The 20,887-nt window shown below is 39.4% G+C and overlaps 1 protein-coding gene across 3 annotated transcripts in view; it reads left to right on the forward strand.

The window, feature by feature from the left end:
- IL12RB2 (interleukin 12 receptor subunit beta 2) overlaps nt 1–20,887 on the forward strand; it is a gene marked incomplete at its 5' end in the record, with an annotated part of 73,163 nt that overhangs the window by 30,312 nt on the left and 21,964 nt on the right. For all 3 annotated transcript variants that reach the window (XM_082614909.1, XM_082614910.1, XM_082614911.1), the window contains one exon: nt 5,515–5,734. In XM_082614909.1, coding sequence (XP_082471035.1) covers nt 5,515–5,734 — 220 coding nt within the window. The remainder of the gene's footprint in view (nt 1–5,514; nt 5,735–20,887) is intronic.

Consider the following 20,887-nt stretch of genomic DNA (forward strand, 5'->3'; position numbering starts at 1 on the left):
TCTCATCACAGGCTGGCACAGCATTTCTGGGGATATTTTCAGACAGAACAGGTTGCTTTCCCTTGCTTACTAGTCACACGTACTGTACCAGATGCAATGCAGGGAATTTGGATTGGATAGCAGAATGTGGTCAGTGACGAAGATAAGAGTAAGTAGCAGAGAATTAACAGAAGATAGAAAACAGAGATGGAAGGGGAGTTAAAGCTTTGCTCTTAAAAAGTTTCCATTATTTTGCTGTTTTCTAGCTGTAAAACAAGATAGACATCATTATGCCCGGGTAACGACCAGGAGGTATGACTATCAATTAAATCAGTCCAGAGTAGCAGAACACCTGGGGAATGCCTACTAAGTGCCAGCATGACAGCAGTTAAGACTTCATCCTCCAGATAGAGCAGCTGTGCTAGCTGGGTTCAAGTTCCAGCTTTACCACTTACTTTGTGTTCTTGAGCAAGGTGCTTAAACTCTCTGTGCCTTACTTGCCTCATGAGTACAGTGCAGATAATAAAAGTGTATATAACATGATGTTGGTATGAAAATGAGAATTGTGAAAAGTGTTTGCCAGGTCATTCTTAGGAGGCAAACACTGGTCATGACACTGAGGATGCAAAGATGAACTGACAGGCTAGTGGGGAGATAGATCCACAGATGGAAATTTCCAGTACAGTGATTTTTAAAACTTCCAGGTGAGGATTGTCTTCACTTTGGACCGGGCTTGCTGAAGGCAGTCATAAGTTCTGAAGTCAAGGTACCCAGACTTAAACCCACAAATTGCATATACTTTGTAATCAACTGTATGACATTGGTGAAACTTCCATAGAAAACTGTGGTATAAGCCAGGTCAAGATTAATAGAAGAGCCATATAAGTATGATGGGAAAAGTGCCAATTCTGATGATTTTTATATAGAGTTAAGTGAGAGAAGAGTACCCACCAAGTGTCTTCATATCTGTCATGCACCAAACACTCTTTTGAAACAGTTTACTTCCCTTAGCTCATTGAATCCTCCAATAAGCCTATGCTGCCTATAGAATTATCCTCATTTTACAGATGAGGAGATTGAGGCTCTGAGAGGTGAAATAACTTGCCCAAGGTCATGTGGCTGCTAGGTGGTGGAGCAGAAAAGCAAAAGATCTTCCCGAATAACAAGAACCAAGTCAGCAGTGTTCCAAAACCAAAAAAAAAAAAAAAAAAAAAAATCTTCACAGATAAAGCTGTGACTAATAAGTGTTCAAACTGCCCAGCTTTCCAAGGGGTAGTGATTACAGACTCTCTTCTCTGATACAGGCTAAGCTCTAACAGTTTTTTAAAAGTTATTATTTGCATCAGGGGAAGTTCAGAAGTAAAATATTACTTTATTATAAGTACAGTAGTTTTTTTGAAGTCTTAAGAGGAAATGATTTATCAATTCACAGAAACACCTTTCCTATAATATACTTCAAAACACAAACGGGGCACGCATTCACAAATGCATCAGACTTTGTCCTTTCTTGGATTACATTCACCAAGTTATTTTTGAGGCTGAAAGCCTTTTCAGGCAGCAGAATTCTTATAATGGTTTACGAGGGAGCTGTTCACTCTTTGCTTCTCAGACAAAGCGAAGTCAGAAAGGCCACGTTCATTAAGTTTAGATCATTTTCCACAGGACAGAGCGGAAAGAAGACCGAAGGGAGAGAGGCAGTGGACAGCTTTTCCTTTTTAGTGTATTCTTACCAGTAGGAGAGGGTGACAACAACAGTAGGACCACTGGCTTGAAACCCACTCTCAGCACTGCCCAAGAAGGGACAAGAAGTACCCTGTCTTTGAGATGCTCCCAGGGACCCCAGACTCCATCTGGATATCACCCTCCTCTCTCATATCCACCAAGGGGAGCACTAAAATCTCACATTACTTTTCTGTAGGGACTTTTTTTTTTAATTTATATTTTTTAACATCTTTATTGGAGTATAATTGCTTTACAATAGTGTGTTAGTGTCTGCTTTATAACAAAGTGAATCAGCTATACATATGTTCCCATATCTCTTCCCTCTTGCATCTCCCTCCCTCCCACCCTCCCTATCCTACCCCTCTAGGTGGTCACAAAGCACGGAGCTGATCTCCCTGTGCTATGCGCCTGCTTCCCACTAGCTATCTATTTTATGTTTGGTAGTGTATATATGTCCATGCCACTCTCTCACTTAGTCCCAGCTTACTGTTCCCCTCTCCGTGTCCTCAAGTCCATTCTCTAAGTCAGCGTCTTTTTTTTTTTTTTTTAATTTTTTTGCTGTGTTGGGTCTTCGTTTCTGTGCGAGAGCTTTCTCTAGTTGTGGCAAGCGGGGGCCACTCTTCATCGCGGTGCATAGGCCTCTCACTATCACGGCCTCTCTTGTTGCGGAGTGCAGGCTCAGTAGTTGTGGCTAACGGGCCTAGTGGCTCCACGGCATGTGGACCTCCCAGACCAGGGCTCGAACCCATGTCCCCTGCATTAGCAGGCAGATTCTCAACCACTGCGCCACCAGGGAAGCCCTAAGTCTGCGTCTTTATTCCTGTCCTGCCCCTAGGTTCTTCAGAACCTTTTTTTTTTTTTTTAATTTGTAGGGACTTCTTGAGTCAGTTTCTTAACCTCCCTAAGCTTTAGCACCCTCATCAGAATGGGGAGTTATAAGGAATAAATATGACAATAGATGTAGAGCTTCTGACTCATGGTATGGCCCAATAAATGATAGATTCCCCCTTCTCACCCACCCGAATAAACAAACACTAGAGTAAAAATAAATTTATCCAAGAAGACCCAGCTGGCTCCTCAGGCCAAGTTTTTTCTCAGTTCAGAGCTTCTCTCCTTCTGACTCAGGGCTCGTTGGCTCTGGAAAAAAAGAATTCTGGATCTCCACCCTCCCCAAATTGCTGACCTCATGCCCACTGTTGATGTTCCAGTTGCCTTGCAACTCTGGGCCAGAAGGGTGAATGGGGATCCAACTATGCAACATGGCACTTGTACTCACCAGTTCATTGTCTCAGGCTTGCCGATAGAGGGAGCAGTGAGTCAGAGTGGAGGTGTCATGAATCCAGAAGTCAGGAGCCCTGGATTCCACTCTCAGCCCCTCTATCTGTCCCTTGAGTGGCCTTAAGCAAGTCATCTCTTGTCCCCAGGGCTTAGTTTCCCCATTGATAAAATGAAACACTGAATTAATTGTTAATCTGTAGAATCCCTTCTGTTCTGTTGTTCTGGGATGATATTTCATTCCGTCAGGGCCAGGTGTCATCGAGGGGTAATGCATTATATACATGATTTGCAAACTTGATGTTACTGGTTTTTTTAACCAACCTAATCACACTCTTTTTAGTTGCTTCAGGAGACTGAGTGCCCCTCCAGCTAAATACCTGTTTTCCCACTGGCTCATTGAACTCATTGAATCTTTTATTCTATGGACCCTGCTGGACAAGTTAGACTCATTTTCCAGTTTGGTTAAGGAGACCAGTTATCTGAGAGATGTTAACCTTTATCGCCAAACTGGAGCTTGACATTTTATACAAGCATAACTCAAGAGGTACCATATTTATTTGTCTAACTCGGCCCCATCCTCACCTTCTCACTGATATTTGCAACTCAACAATAATGCAAGGTGGGTCCAAGCCCTTCCCTGCCCTCTGGGAACATTTACTCATCTTTCCAACCCACACCTCTGTTTACTAGATCACTGGGATCAGCTGGATTTCCACAGTGGTCTCTAGGTAGGTTCATTGGATCCAAGAGGACTTGACGTTTCCTCCCTTCTGTCAGCACTTTACCATTGGATTGCATGAGATTGCTGAGGTGTCTGTGAAGGACAATGAGCGTGTGGTAATACAGGCCGTTTCCCTATTGCCCCTTGGGTTCCTGGCAAGAATGGGGAGCTTTGTGAGCCCAGTTAACTCTTGGGGAGTGCCTTTGGGTGGGGTGCCTGGGATGGGCACCAGTCCTCCCTCTGGAGCTGCACAAGGGACAGGGAGGGAAGAATGGAGTGAGGGAGAGCTGAGGGAATGGTCTTCCCTAGCTAGCTTTTGCTTTAATTTATCTTGTTTTTTCTCCTATGACAAAGAGCATGTTTATTAATAACAGTTCAGAACATCACAATGTCAAAAGCACTCACTTGTTTTAATCCACACAATGGGCCTATGAGATCAGCTGTGATGGACATTTGCAGTGCTAACTTTCTTGGTTCTTGTCAGGACACAGGATGTCTTCTAGGGAATGGCTGAACGTGCACCCAAAAATGCCCCCAACAACATGGCATTCACCCAGTGTGTTGACCATGGTTTATGATCCAGGCTTGGGTCTTGTGGATCCAGAAGGGTACCTAGGACATGATTTGCATTATTCAAGCTCCTAGAGCCTGAAATATAAAAAGATGGATGTTCATGCATTAATTTATAGTGAGAATTGCAGCTGTTGGGCCAACCAGAAGGCTTGAGTCAGCAGATAGGAACATCTTCTCCCAGCATGCTAATTATTTCAGAAGCCAAATTATAATCAGAAGGCCAATTTTTTCACTTTAGGTGAAAGACACAAATTTTAAGTGAACCAGATGTTCACGTTAGCCCAGCCTCTCCTGACAGATAAATGACGATAAATGACATAGGAAACCAAATTATTAAAAGATTGCTTAGGGATCTGGGAACCAGAGAAAGGGGCATTTGTCAATCCTAAGGTGTGTCTTTCAGTGGCTTGAGGCCACCACACACCCCATGGAAGGAAGAGCCTTGTCAAGAAAACTGTGATGCTTAAGTGTGGTGAGCAATGCCTTTCTCTCCCTGCACTAGGCATGGACAGGCACTGCCAACACAGACCTTGGCAACTCCCCATTTCCAATGCTTCTGTTTCCCATGGTCCTTGTCCAAACAGGGTTACAGTACAAATAATTAGTTTTCTGCTTACTTTCTGGGATTGTTCCCAAGCCATCTCAATTGGAATTCTTGCAGTTCCAAAACTTGTTAGTCACACATTTATAAACAGTGTCTTAGTTTCCTATCACAGATGGCTAATCCAATTCACTAAGTATGGATTTTACTAGTTTAGCTCTTAAAAAGCTTGTTTTTGATTTCAGGAGCAGCATTGCACTTTCTATATAAAAATATATACATGTGTGTGTTTCACAAATTTGGAAATGGAGACTCAGAGGGTCTGAATGCCTTGCCCAGGGTCACACAGCTGGTGATTGGTAGAGCTGGAACTCAAACCCAGATCTTCTGAGTTCAGATCCCTCACTTGTTCCATTGAATGTAATTGAGTTTTCTCCTATTAGGAAGTGCCACTTTGAAGCAAGAAAGGAAAATCAATATGTTTTTAAGAATTAGCTTTAAGAAATGTTAACTGATTTTTTTTTCTTAAGTGGCGGGGCTGGGTGGAGACATGAAAGTGTGCAGTGGAGGAGATGAGAAGATGTAAATAAAAAGGTCACTCCAATGTAGCCACCTGCTGCTGGCAGTCATGAGGTCCTAGCATAGAGCATCCAGTGACCTTGTCTGACAGTACATAGTAAGTAGATGTGTTTTGTTGCAGAATCTGAGTCTATCAGAGGCAAAAGGAAAAATCCTCCACTATCGAGTGACCTTGCAGGAGGTAGCTGGAGGGAAAGCCACACTACAGAACATCACAGAACACACCTCCTGGACCTGGGTCATTCCCAGAACTGGGAACTGGGCTGTGTCCGTGTCTGCAGCTAACTCGAAAGGCAGTTCCTTGCCCACTCATATTAACATAACGGACCTGTGTGGGGAAGGTAAGTACCAAATTTTCTTTAATATTACTTGTAGGAAATTGTTTTACTAATCTCTTATCTCCCGCAGGTCCAGCTCAGGGCCTGGTATAAGTAACACAGGAGTTTAGAATTTGGAGTCAACAGCCTTCAGAGGCCATCTGAAATTTCCATTTAGCCAGTGAGTGTCCTTTGACAAGTGAATTAACACCTCTGAGCTTCAATTTCCCCCTCTCTAAACTAGGGGTTTTATTACCTGAATTACAGGTCATTGTGAGATTAAATACAGAGACTAATACATAGCAGGTGCTTAATAAATACTAGTTAAGGAAATATTCATTACATTAAATTGAACGCTAATATCTGGCTAATTTTTCCAGAAGCAAGAATAATATGTGTTGTCAAGTTCTAGAAAAAGTATACCTATAGTCAAAATATGTTTTAAAACCAATTGTATTAAAATGAAATTCTGGCTGTTATGGAACTATGGTACAATTTTGCTATAATACAGCTCTTTATTACACAAATTTAGATATGTATCCAATTATCTACACTGAAAACCTCCCAACTAGCTATACACATTTTATAGTTGCATCCCCTGAAAACTAACTTAGGATGTAAGCCCGTAATTCATCAAAAAAAAAGATATTAAATCTATTTCTCAAGATCTGTATAATAAAAGTATTTCAAGTCAAGATCGTTGGCCTAACTTTTTCAAAAAATGCCTGATAGAATAAAACTCTATAATTAGATCCTTCCTTAAAGTTCAGTGTAACAGTTTATCCACATGGGGGTCTAGCAATTATAATTTTGAAGAAGCTTCCACCAAAAATGATTATCTTATAGACACTGTCGAACCTTGGTTATATGTCATTTCAGCCATACATCTGTAAATGTAGAGGTAATATAGTAGATAAAAATACAAATAAATATTGATATAACCTTGGGTTGGCATATGAGTTAGGAATCACTCTTAGGAGTAAGAGTTGCTCTTACCAAAGGCCTGACTACAGTGACTTATTTATTCTCTTGTATAAAAGAAATTTGGAGGTGGACAGCCCAGGGCTAGTGTGACAGCTTCATAACATTGTGAGGACTCCAGGCTCCTTCCTTCTGTACCCACTGCCAAGTTGACTTCCATCCACAAGATGGAAGTGGTCCAGGATGGCTGCTGGAGCTCTAGCTGTTTCCTTCTAGGCAACAGAAAAGAAGAAGGGAGAAGCCTCAACTCTCACTCTTGCGGAGTTTTGCCCCAGGTCACACAACAACCCTTGCAGTCATTGACCCTAACTGGTCACCTGATCACACCCAACTGCAAAGGAGGCTCAGAAATACACTGTTCCCTTGCTAAAGAAGATAGGAGAGGGTATTTGGTAGGTAACTGGTAATCTCTGCCTCATCCGGGGAAGGCATGAAACCTGAAGGAAAAGATGGATTAACTATGGGGGGAAAAAAAACATAAACTTTAGGCATAGTAAAGTAAAAAATTTAAAAACACCATAAATAAGGCTTTAAGATGCAAAGAGCAATTTAAGAAAAATGTATGCTCCATTTTTGGCAAAAAGAGGATTGGGACTTCCCTAGTGGTGCAGTGGTTGAGAGTCCACCTGCCGATGTAGGGGACACGGGTTTGTGCCCCGGTCCGGGAAGATCCCACATGCCATGGAATGGTTAGGCCCGTGAGCCATGGCCGCTGAGCCTGTGCGTCCGGAGCCTGTGCTCCGCAATGGGAGAGGCCACAACAGTGAGAGGCCCACGTACCGCAAAAAAAAAAAAAAAAAAAAAAGAGTATTGATTATCTATATATATATAAGTTTTCAAATAATAAGAGATCATGGAATATGAACAGGCTACTCAAAACATAAATATAAAATAAAAGTAATAATAAAGATGAAAATGTTTAGCCTAGTTAGCAATCAATGAGATGCAAATTTTGAAAAAACATGAGAAATCAAACCAGACGGAGAAAGAGTAAGTAGAATTAGCATCACCTATATTGGTGAGAGTGTGGGGAAAAGATACCCTTGTATACTGCTGGCAGGTGTGTAAATTGGTACAACTTTCTTAAGAGAAAGTTGGCAATTGGTAACACTAATAAACTTTAAATATGAACATATCTTTTGATCAAGAAATTTTGCCATTAGAAATGTGTCCTCGGGACTTCCCTGGTGGCACAGTGGTTAAGAATCCACCTGCCAATGCAGGGGACACAGGTTTGAGCCCTGGTCCAGCAAGATCCCACATGCTGTGGAGCAACCAAGCCTGTGCACCACAACTACTGAGCCTGCGTTCTAGAGCCCTTGAGCCACAACTACTGAGCCTGCATGCCACAACTACTGAAGCCCACGTGCCTAGATCCTGTGCTCTGCAACAAGAGAAGCCACCGCAATGAGAAGACCGCGTACATCAATGAAGAGTAGCCCCCGCTCAATGCAACTAGAGAAAGCCCGTGCACAGCAACAAAAACCCAATGCAACAACAACAATAAAAAAGAAATGTATCCTAGCAAATAATAAGGCATGAGCTTAAAAAAATGTAAGCACAAAAATGTTTGTTGAAATGTTTTTGAAATAATTAAATACCTCAATAATGAAACACCTCAAAGCCTAAATATTTAATAGTAGAGGATGGATTGGTTAAATATATCATGATCCTCACCCACCTTAATCCCACTCCAGCATTAAAGTGATATTGTAGCTATGTTTTTATTAGCATGGAAAGATGCACATAATAAGTGAAAAAGTAAGCTTTCAAAAGTATACATAGTATGATGTCATTTAAAAATATATATTTACACAAATACACATTTTAGCATAGTAAAAAAAACTAGAAGAATGTACATGGAAATATTAACAGAAATCATATCTACAATATGGTACTACAGGTAATTTTTATATTTAAAATTTTTTCCTTCAGTGAATAAGTACTATGTATATAAGTTTTAAAGGGAATTCTGTTGGGGGGAAATTGAGATCTTACCATTGTTTAGTATCCTGCTCTTGTTAAAATGTAGTATGTCAAAATACGTTACTTCTTTAAACCTCACTGCAGATGGGTCTTGAGGATATAAGCCTCTTGAATTTTCTGGGCCCATTCCAGCTTCTTTATTTAGATTTGGAAACAGCTTCTCAAAATGACACATTCATTATTTTAGAGTTGGCCTCTACATTATTGATTCAACAAAAATTTATTGAGATTACTATATAAGGTAACTGGAATTCAGCAAGAGGTAAAAACTACAGTCAAGGTCCTACAGTTATATTTTGTCCAGTGGGAGGGGTAGACATTTAAACAAATAAACTGCAGTACAGGATAAGTGTAATATTAGAGGTGTGCACAGGGCACTCTAGGAGCAGAGAAAAGCTGAAGCATGGGCTTGGAGAGGAGGCTACATGTGAACAGAAATGGAGAGACAAGATGGTGTTAGCCAGGCAAAGTAGTGCAGGTGTGCGAGCATGAGGGTTTGCTTTAAAGTGAGATCTGAGCCGGCATATAAGTTGAAAAGGAGAAGTGGGGTGGGAAAGAGTTGAAGGGAAAGGGGAAAGGGGATCATTAATGGAATGAAGTTCCTGGGGAGCTGAAAGATGATGGGATCCAACAGCAAAAAATATGTAAGAGACACACTTCTTCCTCTCATAATGGAAGGTGTTAAATAAGGGTGAGGCTCAATAAGGAGGAACGTGGAGGGGTGGTAAGGTAGGATATTGAAACAGTTCTCTAGAACCGAGCTGTGGCTAAGAGGGTCCTACTCCCAGAAATCTCAAGAGCCTATTGTCTCTCCTAATGCCACACCTAAACCTTCCAATAAGAGTAGTTGTGCACCCAGCGAGACCTGGAGGACAGATTTGCAAACCACATGGTCCCATCCTGGAGCCCTCTTGTCTTATGCAAATTCTGCATGATCTGTAAGAATAGCATACCATGATTTTTGTCTCTCTCTCTTTAAATATATGTTCACACTACTCACATAAATGGCTTTCCTTCTAGGAAGAGAAAAATAATGCCCCAAGAGGCAGAATTATGTTGATTTTGAGAAAGTAGGGACAACTTTGTTGTAAAAGGTATATGCCACAGCATTGCATATCAAGAAGCACCAGAATGATTTTGTTGGTTTATGATGAAAATTGAATGTGTGCTAAACCCACCAGTCAACAAGTAAAACATATTTAATATTTCATACCAGTCCTGTGCTCAAGAATTCTTGAAACTATAGCAAGAAACAGAAAGCAGTACAGCCATAAATAGAGGCCCACACAGATGTCAGAGGCTGAGGCCCCAGGAGGTGACATAACTTGGCCAAGATCATATACACAATTAGTGGCAGAGCTGGACTGAAAAACCAAGCCACCTGTCTCTTAGATGGGCACTTTTTTCCAAATACCTTATGACTTCATAACTCTATTTAGAAGTTCTCAGTGAAAATGGAGATGGGAAGTCGAATGATAGAGGCTAAAGGAATAATTTTGAAGGGTGTCAGAGAGGTGAGTTGTTAGCAGAGTTCTAAAGGAGAGAGCATGCCCTGGCAAACATGATGGGGAGGAAATTCAGGCTGGTTCCTGGCAAGTGTGGTGACTCAGAGGCTGGGCAATGCCAGGTTGATTTACTTAGCTAACTGCAAAGAGAGCAGTGGTTAGAAAGGCTCTTTGGCTATTTTAGCCCATCATCTGGCAAACGCTAGGTACTCAATACATATTACTGAATGAATACATTTTATTCTCCAAAACAAAAGCAAACTTGTGACATAGCCAGAAAATAAGATACCAAGGCAAATGAAGATAAAGAACCAGGGCTGGGGAATTCCAGTTCCTGGCAAGGTAGCCAACACACAGGTTCCAGGCTCTCACCACCAAACCTGCCCTGAAGTTACCACAGGAGAGACAGAACAGGATGGCTGAGTGCCTGTGGATGGGTAATAGTGATGAAGGGGGAGGGCTCAGGTAGCACTTGCTGGTTGCACTCCTTTTTCTTCCCCTTGTTGCCCTGAGATGTCCATCGCCTGGGCATTTTTACTATGGGCAGGAAAGTCTGGAGGGCAGGGCAGAGTAACTTCAAGGAAGCCCTGGAACCTGACAAAGAGTGCCTGAGATTTTCTTCTGCCACCCACCCCATGGCCTGGCAATTATAAAAAGAGAATAACAGCCCCACTCCCCCATGAAGAGCAGTGCCATCCACAGAGACATGGGTAGGTTCTGGAGCTGCCAGGTACACCTACAGGGAACAAGAGACAGGCAGAGCTTAGAGTGAATCACTACAGGCTCCCTGGCTTTCCTCTCTGAAAAGCTCCTCCACCCCACCTAAACTTACCTGGAGGAGCATGAGCTCTGGCTAAACTTTCACTCCTCCCCCCACAGAAAAATAAAGGCCGAGGTTGCTGATCAATCCAAGAAAATAAAACATGATCCCAAAGGAGAAAATTAGTAGAAATCTGAGGGGCACAAATTCTGAGAAAGAAAGGCAGCAAATGGGACTACCTGTATGGTAGGAAGTATAACCAGCACAACAGAAAGAGCAAGAGTTTAGAATAAGCATAATAAGTATCCTTAGAAAGATAAGAGAGGATGTTAGGAACATAAATCAGAAATAGGTGGTTGTGGAAAAGGCCCAAATAAAGAGATTCAATATGGAAAGTTCAGTTGTTGAAATAATGAACTCACCCAATGGGTTGGATTACAGAAAGGACTCATCTGAAGATTGAAAGAGTACGTGGAAGATTGGATGAGAAACTCTTTGAAAAGTCATCAAAAGGGGAAAAGAATTTGAAAAATGAGAAGACTTAAAACACTGAAAGAATAAAAAGAGAAGTAATGACAACCACCTAAAAGGAGTCCCAATAAGAGAAAAAAAGTAAATGAAAGGGAAAAAGTATTCTAAAATATTTATCAGGAATCTTATAGAATGTACTACTCTGATGCAAGATGTCAATAGTGGGGGAGGCTATGTGTGTATGGGGGCAGGGGTGTGTGGAAAATCTCTGTGCCTCCCACTCAATTTTGCCATGAACTTAAAACAGCTTTAAAAAATAAAGTCTATTAAAAAAGAAAGAAAGAAGAAAAGAAAAGAATATGAGTGCAGAATGATCAAGCAGGTGTTGCTCCCAAAAATACAAAGATGGATCAGTATCAGAAAAATGCATCATTGTAATTCATTACTTTAACACTGAAAGAGAAAAAAAATGATATTTTCTTAACAGATGTAGAAAAGTATTCAGTAAAACAAAGTTTTTAGTAAATAAATAGGTTTTTTTTGTTTTGTTTTGTTTTGCTTTTTGTGGTACGCGGGCCTCTCACTGTTGTGGCCTCTCCCATTGCAGAGCACAGGCTCCGGACGTGCAGGCTCAGCGGCCATGGCTCACGGGCCTAGCCGCTCCACGGCATGTGGGATCTTCCCGGACCGGGGCATGAACCCGTGTCCCCTGCATACGCAGGCGGACTCTCAACCACTGCACCACCAGGGAAGCCAAAATAAATAGTATTTTATAAAAATAAAATGTACTTGAAAGCTATGAATAAAAGAAAACTTTTTAGGGCTTCCCTGGTGGCGCAGTGGTTGAGAGTCCGCCTGCCGATGCAGGGGACACGGGTTCGTGCCCCGATCCCGGAAGATCCCACATGCCGCGGAGCGGCTGGGCCCGCGAGCCATGGCCGCGGAGCCTGTGTGTCCGGAGCCTGTGCTCCGCAACGGGAGAGGCCACAGCAGTGAGAGGCCCGCGTACAGCAAAAAAAAAAAAAAAAAAAAAAAAAAAAAAGAAAACTTTTTAGCTTTGCTAAGACTTTCTACCAAAAACATGCAGCAAGCATCATCGTAATAAAGATATGTAGGACCATTCTCTTTAAAATTACAAGATAAAAGCAAAAAAAAAAAGGCATAAGAGTTAATTCAAAGATTGAAAAGAGAAGATATTCTAAGTGTACAGCTAGTAAGATTATTACATGGAAATTTTAACAAGGGCAATAGACAAATTATTAGAACTAATTAGAGAGTTTAGCAGGTCTGCCAGAATAAGAATAACACACACAAATTAATACTGGAAAAAGCAGTAGAAAATAAGATGCCATTTAAATTGCAAACTAATAGTATAAAGTATCTAGGAATTAACCTAAAAGAGAATGCATTAAAACTTTAAGGAGGAATTTTTGAAACTCCATTAAAAGATATAAAAGGAGACCTAAATAATTTCAAATAGCATATTTATAAATGGGACAATTTAACATTGTCTAAATTGAGCTATAAATTTAATATAATTCCAATAAAAGTACTAGCTGAAATTTTTGAGGACTCTGATAAACTGATTCTAAAAGCTATATGGAAGAATAAAGTTTCTCGAATACCCAAGACCACTTTGAAAAAAGAAGAGCAAAATGAGGAGGGACTTTAACCACCAAATAGTCAGGTGTCACAGAGCCTCGTAATGTAACCAGTGTGTTCTGGTGACGAAGCTGACCTAGACACAAACCCATGAATGTGTGGAACTTGGTGTGGGCCAGGGATGAAACCACATTTGGAAAAATTGACTCACTGTGTGGAAAAAATAATAAAGTTTATTCCCTTAAAAAAAATACGCTTTAGCTAGATTTGGATCAAAAACCTAAATGTGAAAGGTAAAACCAAAAGCCAATGGGTGGAAATGTAGTTTAGTATCTTTGTGACCCCAGAATGGAAGGATTTCATAAACAAGACTCAAAATACACAAACTGTGGATAAATTTACCCACATCAAAGTATGTTTGTGCAACAAACACATCATAAAGTTTTCAGAGATTGAAAGACTGGAATGAGATATATTTGGTGTTGAAAACTAACAAGTGATTAATATCTAAAATATAAAAGCTATTTCTGCAAGTCAGGAAGAAGATGGGAAACACAACAGAAAAAATGAGTGAAGTATGAGAAGGGGAAAATCACACAGCTAGTAATATGGGAAGAGAAGCTCAGCCTCATAAGAAATCAGAAAATGAAAATAAAACTACAATTAAATACCACCTTACATGTACCAGATTGGCAAAATGAGAAAGTCAGAAAATACCAAGTGCTGGTGGGGAAATGAGAACTTCTTATGCTTTTCTTGTTGGAGTGTCAACTGACTGACTATTTTAGAGATCAACCTGGCTGTATTTAGTGAAATAACTGACTGACTATTTTAGAGATCAACCTGGCTGTATTTAGTGAAATAGGTGAATTTAGTCTATAATCAAGAAATTCAGTGCATTTAGAGAGAGAGAGAGAGAGTCACTCTTTTTTTTTTAATTGGAGTATAAAACAAATGCAGAGGAAATAGGCAAACTACCTGAAAAAGAATTCAGAGTAATGATAGTAAAGATGATCCAAAGTCTTGAAAATATAATAGAGAAAATACAAGAAACATTTAACAAGGACCAAGAAGAACTAAAGAACAAACAAACAGTAATAAACAACACAATAACTGAAATTAAAAATACTCTAGAAGGAATCAATAGCAGAATAACTGAGACAGAAGAACGGATAAGTGAGCTGGAAGATAGAATGGTGGAAATAACTGCCACAGAGCAGAATAAAGAAAAAAGAATGAAAAGAATGGAGGACAGTCACAGAGACCTCTGGGAAAATACTAAGCACACCAATATTCAAATTATAGGCATCCCAGAAGACAAAGAAAAAAGAAAAGGTCTGAGGAAATACTTGAAGAGATTATAGTTGAAAACTTCCCCAACATGGGAAAGGAAGTAGTCCATCAAGTCCAGGAAGCACAGAGAGTCCCATATAGGATAAACCCGGGGAGAAACATGCCAAGACACATAATCAAACTAACAAAAATTAAACACAAAGAAAAAATATTAAAAGCAGCAAGGGAAAAGCAACAAATAACATACAAGGGAATCCCCATAAGGTTAACAGCTGATCTTTCAACAGAAGTTCTACAGGCCAGAAGAGAGTGGCAAAATATGTTTAAAGTGATGAAAGGGAAAAACCTACAACCAAGATTACTCTACCCAGCAAGGATGTCATTCAGATTCGACAGAGAAATCAAAAGCTTTACAGACAAGCAAAAGTTAAGAGAATTCAGCACCACCAAACCAACTTTACAACAAATGCTAAAGGAACTTCTCTAGGCAGGAAACACAAGAAAAGGAAAAGACTTGCAAAAACAAACCCAGAACAAGAAAATGGTAATAGTAACATACATATCAATAGTTACCTTAAGTGTAAATGGATTAAATGCCACAAACAAAAGATACAGACTGTCTGAATGGATACAAAAACAAGACCCGTATATGTGCTGTCTACAAGAGACCCACTTCAGACCTAGGGACACATACAGACTGAAAGTGAGGGGATAGAAAAAGATATTCCATGCAAATGGAAATCAAAAGAAAGCTGGAGTAGCAATTCTCATACCAGACAAAATAAACTTTAAAATAAAGACTATTACAAGAGACAAGGAAGGACAATATATAATGATCAACGGATCAATCCAAGACAAAGATATAATAATTGTAAATACCTATGCATCCAACATAGGAGCACCTCAATATATAAGGCAAATGCTAACAGCCATAAAAGGGGAAATCAACAGTAACACAATCATAGTAGGGGACTTTAACACCCTACTTACACCAATGGACAGATGATCCAAGTAGAAATAAATAAGGAAACACAAGCTTTAAATGATGCATTATACCAGATGGACTTAATTGATATTTACAGGACATTCCACTCAAAAACAACAGAATACACTTTCTTCTCAAGTGCACACAGAGCATTCTGCAGGATAGATCACATCTTGTGTCACAAATCAAACCTTGGTAAATTTAAGAAAATTGAATTTGTATCAAGCATCATTTCCAACCACAATGCTATGAGACTAGATATCAATTACAGGAATAAAAACTTTAAAAATGCACACACATGGAGGCTAAACAATACGCTACTAAACAACCAAGAGATCACTGAAGAAATCAAAGAGGAAATCAAAAAATACTGAGAAACAAGTGTCAGCGAAAACACGACGACACAAAACCTATGGAATGCAGCAGAAGTAGTACTAAGAGGGAACTTTATAGCAATACAATTCTACCTCAAGAAACAAGAAAAATCTCAAATAAACAACCTAACCTTATACCTAAAGCAATTAGAGAAAGAAGAACAACAACAAAATACCCCCAAAATTAGTAGAAGGAAAGAAATCATGAAGATAAGATCAGAAATAAATGAAAAACAAATGAAGGAAACAATAGCAAAGGTCAATAAAACTAAAAGCTGGTTCTTTGAGAAGATGAAGAAAATTGATAAGCCATTAGCCAGACTCATCAAGAGAAAAAGGGAGAAGACTCAAATCGACAGAATTAGAAATGAAAAAGGAGAAGTAACAACTGACACTGCAGAAGTACAAAGGATCATGAGAGATTACTACAAACAAGTAAATGCCAATAAAATGGACAACCTAGAAGAAATGGACAAATTCTTAGAAAAGCACAACCTTCTGAGACTGAACCAGGAAGAAATAGAAAATATAAACAGACCAATCACAAGCACTGAAATTGAAACTGTGATTTAAAATCTTCCAACAAACAAAAGCCCAGGACCAGATGGCTTCACAGGTGAATTCTATCAAACATTTAGAGAAGAGCTAACACCTATCCTTCTCAAACTCTTCCAAAATATAGCAGAGGGAGGAACACTCCCAAACTCATTCTACGAGGTCACCATCACCTTGATACCAAAACCAGACAAAGATGTCACAAATAAAGAAAACTACAGGCCAATATCTCTGATGAACAGAGATGCAAAAATCCTCAACAAAATACTAGCAAACAGAATCCAAGAGCACATTAAAAGGATCATACACCATGATCAAGTGGGGTTTATTCCAGGAATGCAAGAATTCTTCAGTATCACAACAATCAATGTGATACACCATATTAACACACTGAAGGATAGAAACCATATGATAATCTCAATAGATGCAGAAAAAGCTTTTCACAAAATTCAACAGCCATTTATGATAAAAACTCTCCAGAAAGTGGGCATAGAGGGAACTTACCTCAACATAATAAAGGCCATATATGACAAACCCACAGCCAACATCGTCCTCAATGGTGAAAAACTGAAACCACTTCCACTAAGATCAGGAACAAGACAAGCTTGCCCACTCTCACCACTATTATTCAAGATAGTTTTGGAAGTCCTAGCCACAGCAATCAGAAAAGAAAAAGAAATAAAAAGAATCCAAATCAGAAAAGAAGATGTAAAACTGTCACTGTTTGCAGATGACATGATACTATACATAGAGAACCCTAAAGATGCTACCAGAAAACTTCTAGAGCTAATCAATGAATTTGGTAAAGTAGCAGGATACAAAGTTAATGCACAGAAATCTCTTGCATTCTTATACACTAATGATGAAAAATCTGAAAGAGAAGTTAAGGAAACACTCCCATTGACTATTGCAACAAAATGAATAAAATACCTAGGAATAAACCTACCTAAGGAGACAAAAGACCTGTTTGCAGAAAACTATAAGACACTGATGAAAGAAATTAAAGATGATAGAAACAGATGGGGAGATATACCATGTTCTTGGATTGGAATAATCAACATTGTGAAAATGACTCTACAACCCAAAGCAATCTACAGATTCAATGCAATCCCTATCAAACTACCAATGGCATTTTTCACAGAACTAGAACAAAAACGTTTCACAATTTGTATGAAAACACAAAAGACCCCGAATAGACAAAGCAATCTTGAGGAAGAAAAACGGAGCTGGAGGAAGCAGGCTCCTGGACTTCAGACTCTACTACAATGCTACAGTAATCAAGACAGTATGGTACTGGCGCAAAAACAGAAATATAGATCAATGGAACAGGATAGAGAGCCCAGAGATAAACCCACGCACTTATGGTCACCTTATTTTTGACAAAGGAGGCAAGAATATACAATGGAGAAAAGACAGCCTCTTCAATAAGTGGAGCTGGGAAAACTGGACAGCTACATGTAAAAGAATGAAATTAGAACACTCCCTAACACCATACACAAAAATAAACTCAAAATGGATTAAAGACCTAAATGTAAGGCCAGACACTATCAAACTCTTAGAGGAACACATAGGCAGAACACTCTATGACATAAATCACAGCAAGATCCTTTTTGACCCACCTCCTAGAGAAATGGAAATAAAGACAAAAATAAACACATGGGACCTAATGAAACTTAAAAGCTTTTGCACAGCAAAGGAAACCATAAACAAGACCAAAAGACAACCCTCAGAATGGGAGAAAATATTTGCAAATGAAGCAACTGACAAAGGATTAATCTCCAAAATTTATAAGCAGCTCATGCAGCTCAATAACAAAAAAACAAACAACCCAATCCAAAAATGGGCAGAAGACCTAAATAGACATTTCTCCACAGAAGATATACAGACTGCCAACAAACACATGAAAGAATGCTCAACATCTTTACTCATTGGAGAAATGCAAATCAAAACTACAATGAGATATCATCTCACACCGGTCAGAATGGCCATCATCAAAACATCTAGAAACAATAAATGCTGGAGAGGGTGTGCAGAAGAGGGAACACTCTTGCACTGCTGGTGGGAATGTGAATTGGTACAGCCACTATGGAGAACAGTATGGAGGTTCCTTAAAAAACTACAAATAGAACTACCATATGACCCAGCAATCCCACTACTGGGCATATACCCTGAGAAAACCATAATTCAAAAAGAGACATGTACCAAAATGTTCATAGCAGCCCTATTTACAATAGCCCGGAGATGGAAACAACCTAAGTGTCCATCATCGGATGAATGGATAAAGAAGATGTGGCACATATATACAATGGAATATTACTCAGCCATAAAAAGAAATGAAATTGAGCTATTTGTAATGAGGTGGATAGACCTAGAGTCTGTCATACAGAGTGAAGTAAGTCAGAAAGAGAAAGACAAATACTGTATGCTAACACATATATATGGAATTTAAGAAAAAAAAATGTCATGAAGAACATAGGGGTAAGACAGGAATAAAGATACAGACCTACTAGAGAATGGACTTGAGGATATGGGGAGGGGGAAGGGTAAGCTGTGACAAAGTGAAAGAGCGGCATGGACATATATACACTACCAAACGTAAGGTAGATAGCTAGTGGGAAGCAGCCGCATAGCACAGGGAGATCAGCTCGGTGCCTTGTGACCGCCTGGAGGGGTGGGATAGGGAGGGTGGGAGGGAGACGCAAAAGGGAGGGGATATGGAAACATATGTATATGTATAACTGATTAAATTTGTTATAAGGCAAAAAATTTAAAAAAATAATAAAAAAAAAATAAAGTGCATGACAAATTTTGACTAGTAAATAAAAATAAATTCAAAGCTAAAAAAAAAAAAAAAAAAAAAAAGAATGAAATTAGAACACTCCCTAACACCATACACAAAAATAAACTCAAAATGGATTAAAGACCTAAATGTAAGGCCAGACACTATAAAACTCTTCGAGGAAAACATAGGCAGAACACTCTTTGACATAAATCACAGCAAGATTTTTTTGACCCACCTCCTAGAGTAATGGAAATAAAATGAAAAATAAACAAGTGGGACCTAATGAAACTTAAAAGCTTTTGCACAGCAAAGGAAACCATAAACAAGACGAAAAGACAACCCTCAGAATGGGAGAAAATATTTGCAAACGAAGCAACTGACAAAGGATTAATCTCCAAAATATACAAGCAGCTCATGCAGCTCAATATCAAAGCAACAAACAACCCAATCTAAAAATGGACAGAAGACCTAAATAGATGTTTCTCCAAAGAAGACATACAGATTGCCAACCAACACGTGAAAAGATGCTCAACATCACTAATCATTAAAGAAATGCAAATCAAAACCACAATGAGGTATCACCTCATACCAGTCAGAATGGCCATCATCAAAAAATCTACAAACAATAAATGCTGGAGAGGGTGTAGGGAAAAGGGAACCCTCCTGCACTGTTGGTAAGAATATAAATTGATACAGCCACTATGGAGAACAGTATGGATGTTCCTTAAAAAACTAAAAATAGAACTATTATATGACCCAGCAATCCCACTACTGGGCATATACCCTGAGAAAACCATAATTCAAAAAGAGTCATGTACCACAATGTTCATTGCAGCACTATTTACAATAACAAGGACTTGGAAGCAACCTAAGTGTCCATCAACAGACGAATGGATAAAGAACATGTGGCACATATGTACAATGGAATATTACTCAGCCATAAAAGGAAACGAAATTGAGTTATTTGTAGTGAGGTGGATGGACCTAGAGTCTGTCATACAGAGTGAAGTCAGAAAGAGAAAGACAAATACCGTATGCTAACGCACATATATGGAATCTAAAAAAATGGTACTGGTGAACCTAGTGGCAGGGCAGGAATAAAGACTCAGACATAGAGAACGGACTTGAGGACACGGGGGGGAAGGGGAAGGTGGGACGAAGTGAGAGAATAGCACTGACATCTATACTCTACCAAATGTAAAATAGATAGCTAGTGGGAAGCTGCTGCATAGCACAGGGAGATCAGCTCAATGCTTTGTGATGACCTAGAGGGGTGGGATAGGGAGTATGGGAGGGAGGCTTAAAAGGGAGGGGATATGGGGATATATGTATACTTATAGCTGATTCACTTTGTTGTACAACAGAAACTAATGCAACATTGTAAAGCAATTATACTCCAATAAAGGTATTTAAAAAATTTTTTAATAAATTGGAGTATAGTTGCTTTACAATATTGTGTTAGTTTCTGCTGTACAGTGAAGTGAATCAGTTATACATATACATATATGCACTCTTTTTTAGATTTCCTTCCCGTTTACGTCACCACAGAGCACTGAGTAGAGGTCCCTGTGTTATACAGCAGATTCTCCTTAGTTATCTGTTTTATATATAGTAGTGTATATATGTCAATCCCAATCTCCCTGTTCATCCCACCCACCCCTTCCCTCCTTGATAACCATAAGTTTGTTTTCTAACCTGTGACTCAGTTTTTGCCTTGCAGATAAATTCATCTGAACCATTTTTCTAGATTCCATATATAAATGATAAATGACGTTTGTCTTTCTCTTTCTGACTTACTTCACTCTATATGACAATCTCTAGGTCCATCCATGTTGCTGCAAATGGCATTATTTCATTCCTCTTTATGGCTGAGTAATATTCCA

Source organism: Mesoplodon mirus (genome assembly GCF_964341445.2).
Source record: "Mesoplodon mirus genome assembly, chromosome: 3".
NCBI lineage: Eukaryota > Metazoa > Chordata > Mammalia > Artiodactyla > Ziphiidae > Mesoplodon > Mesoplodon mirus.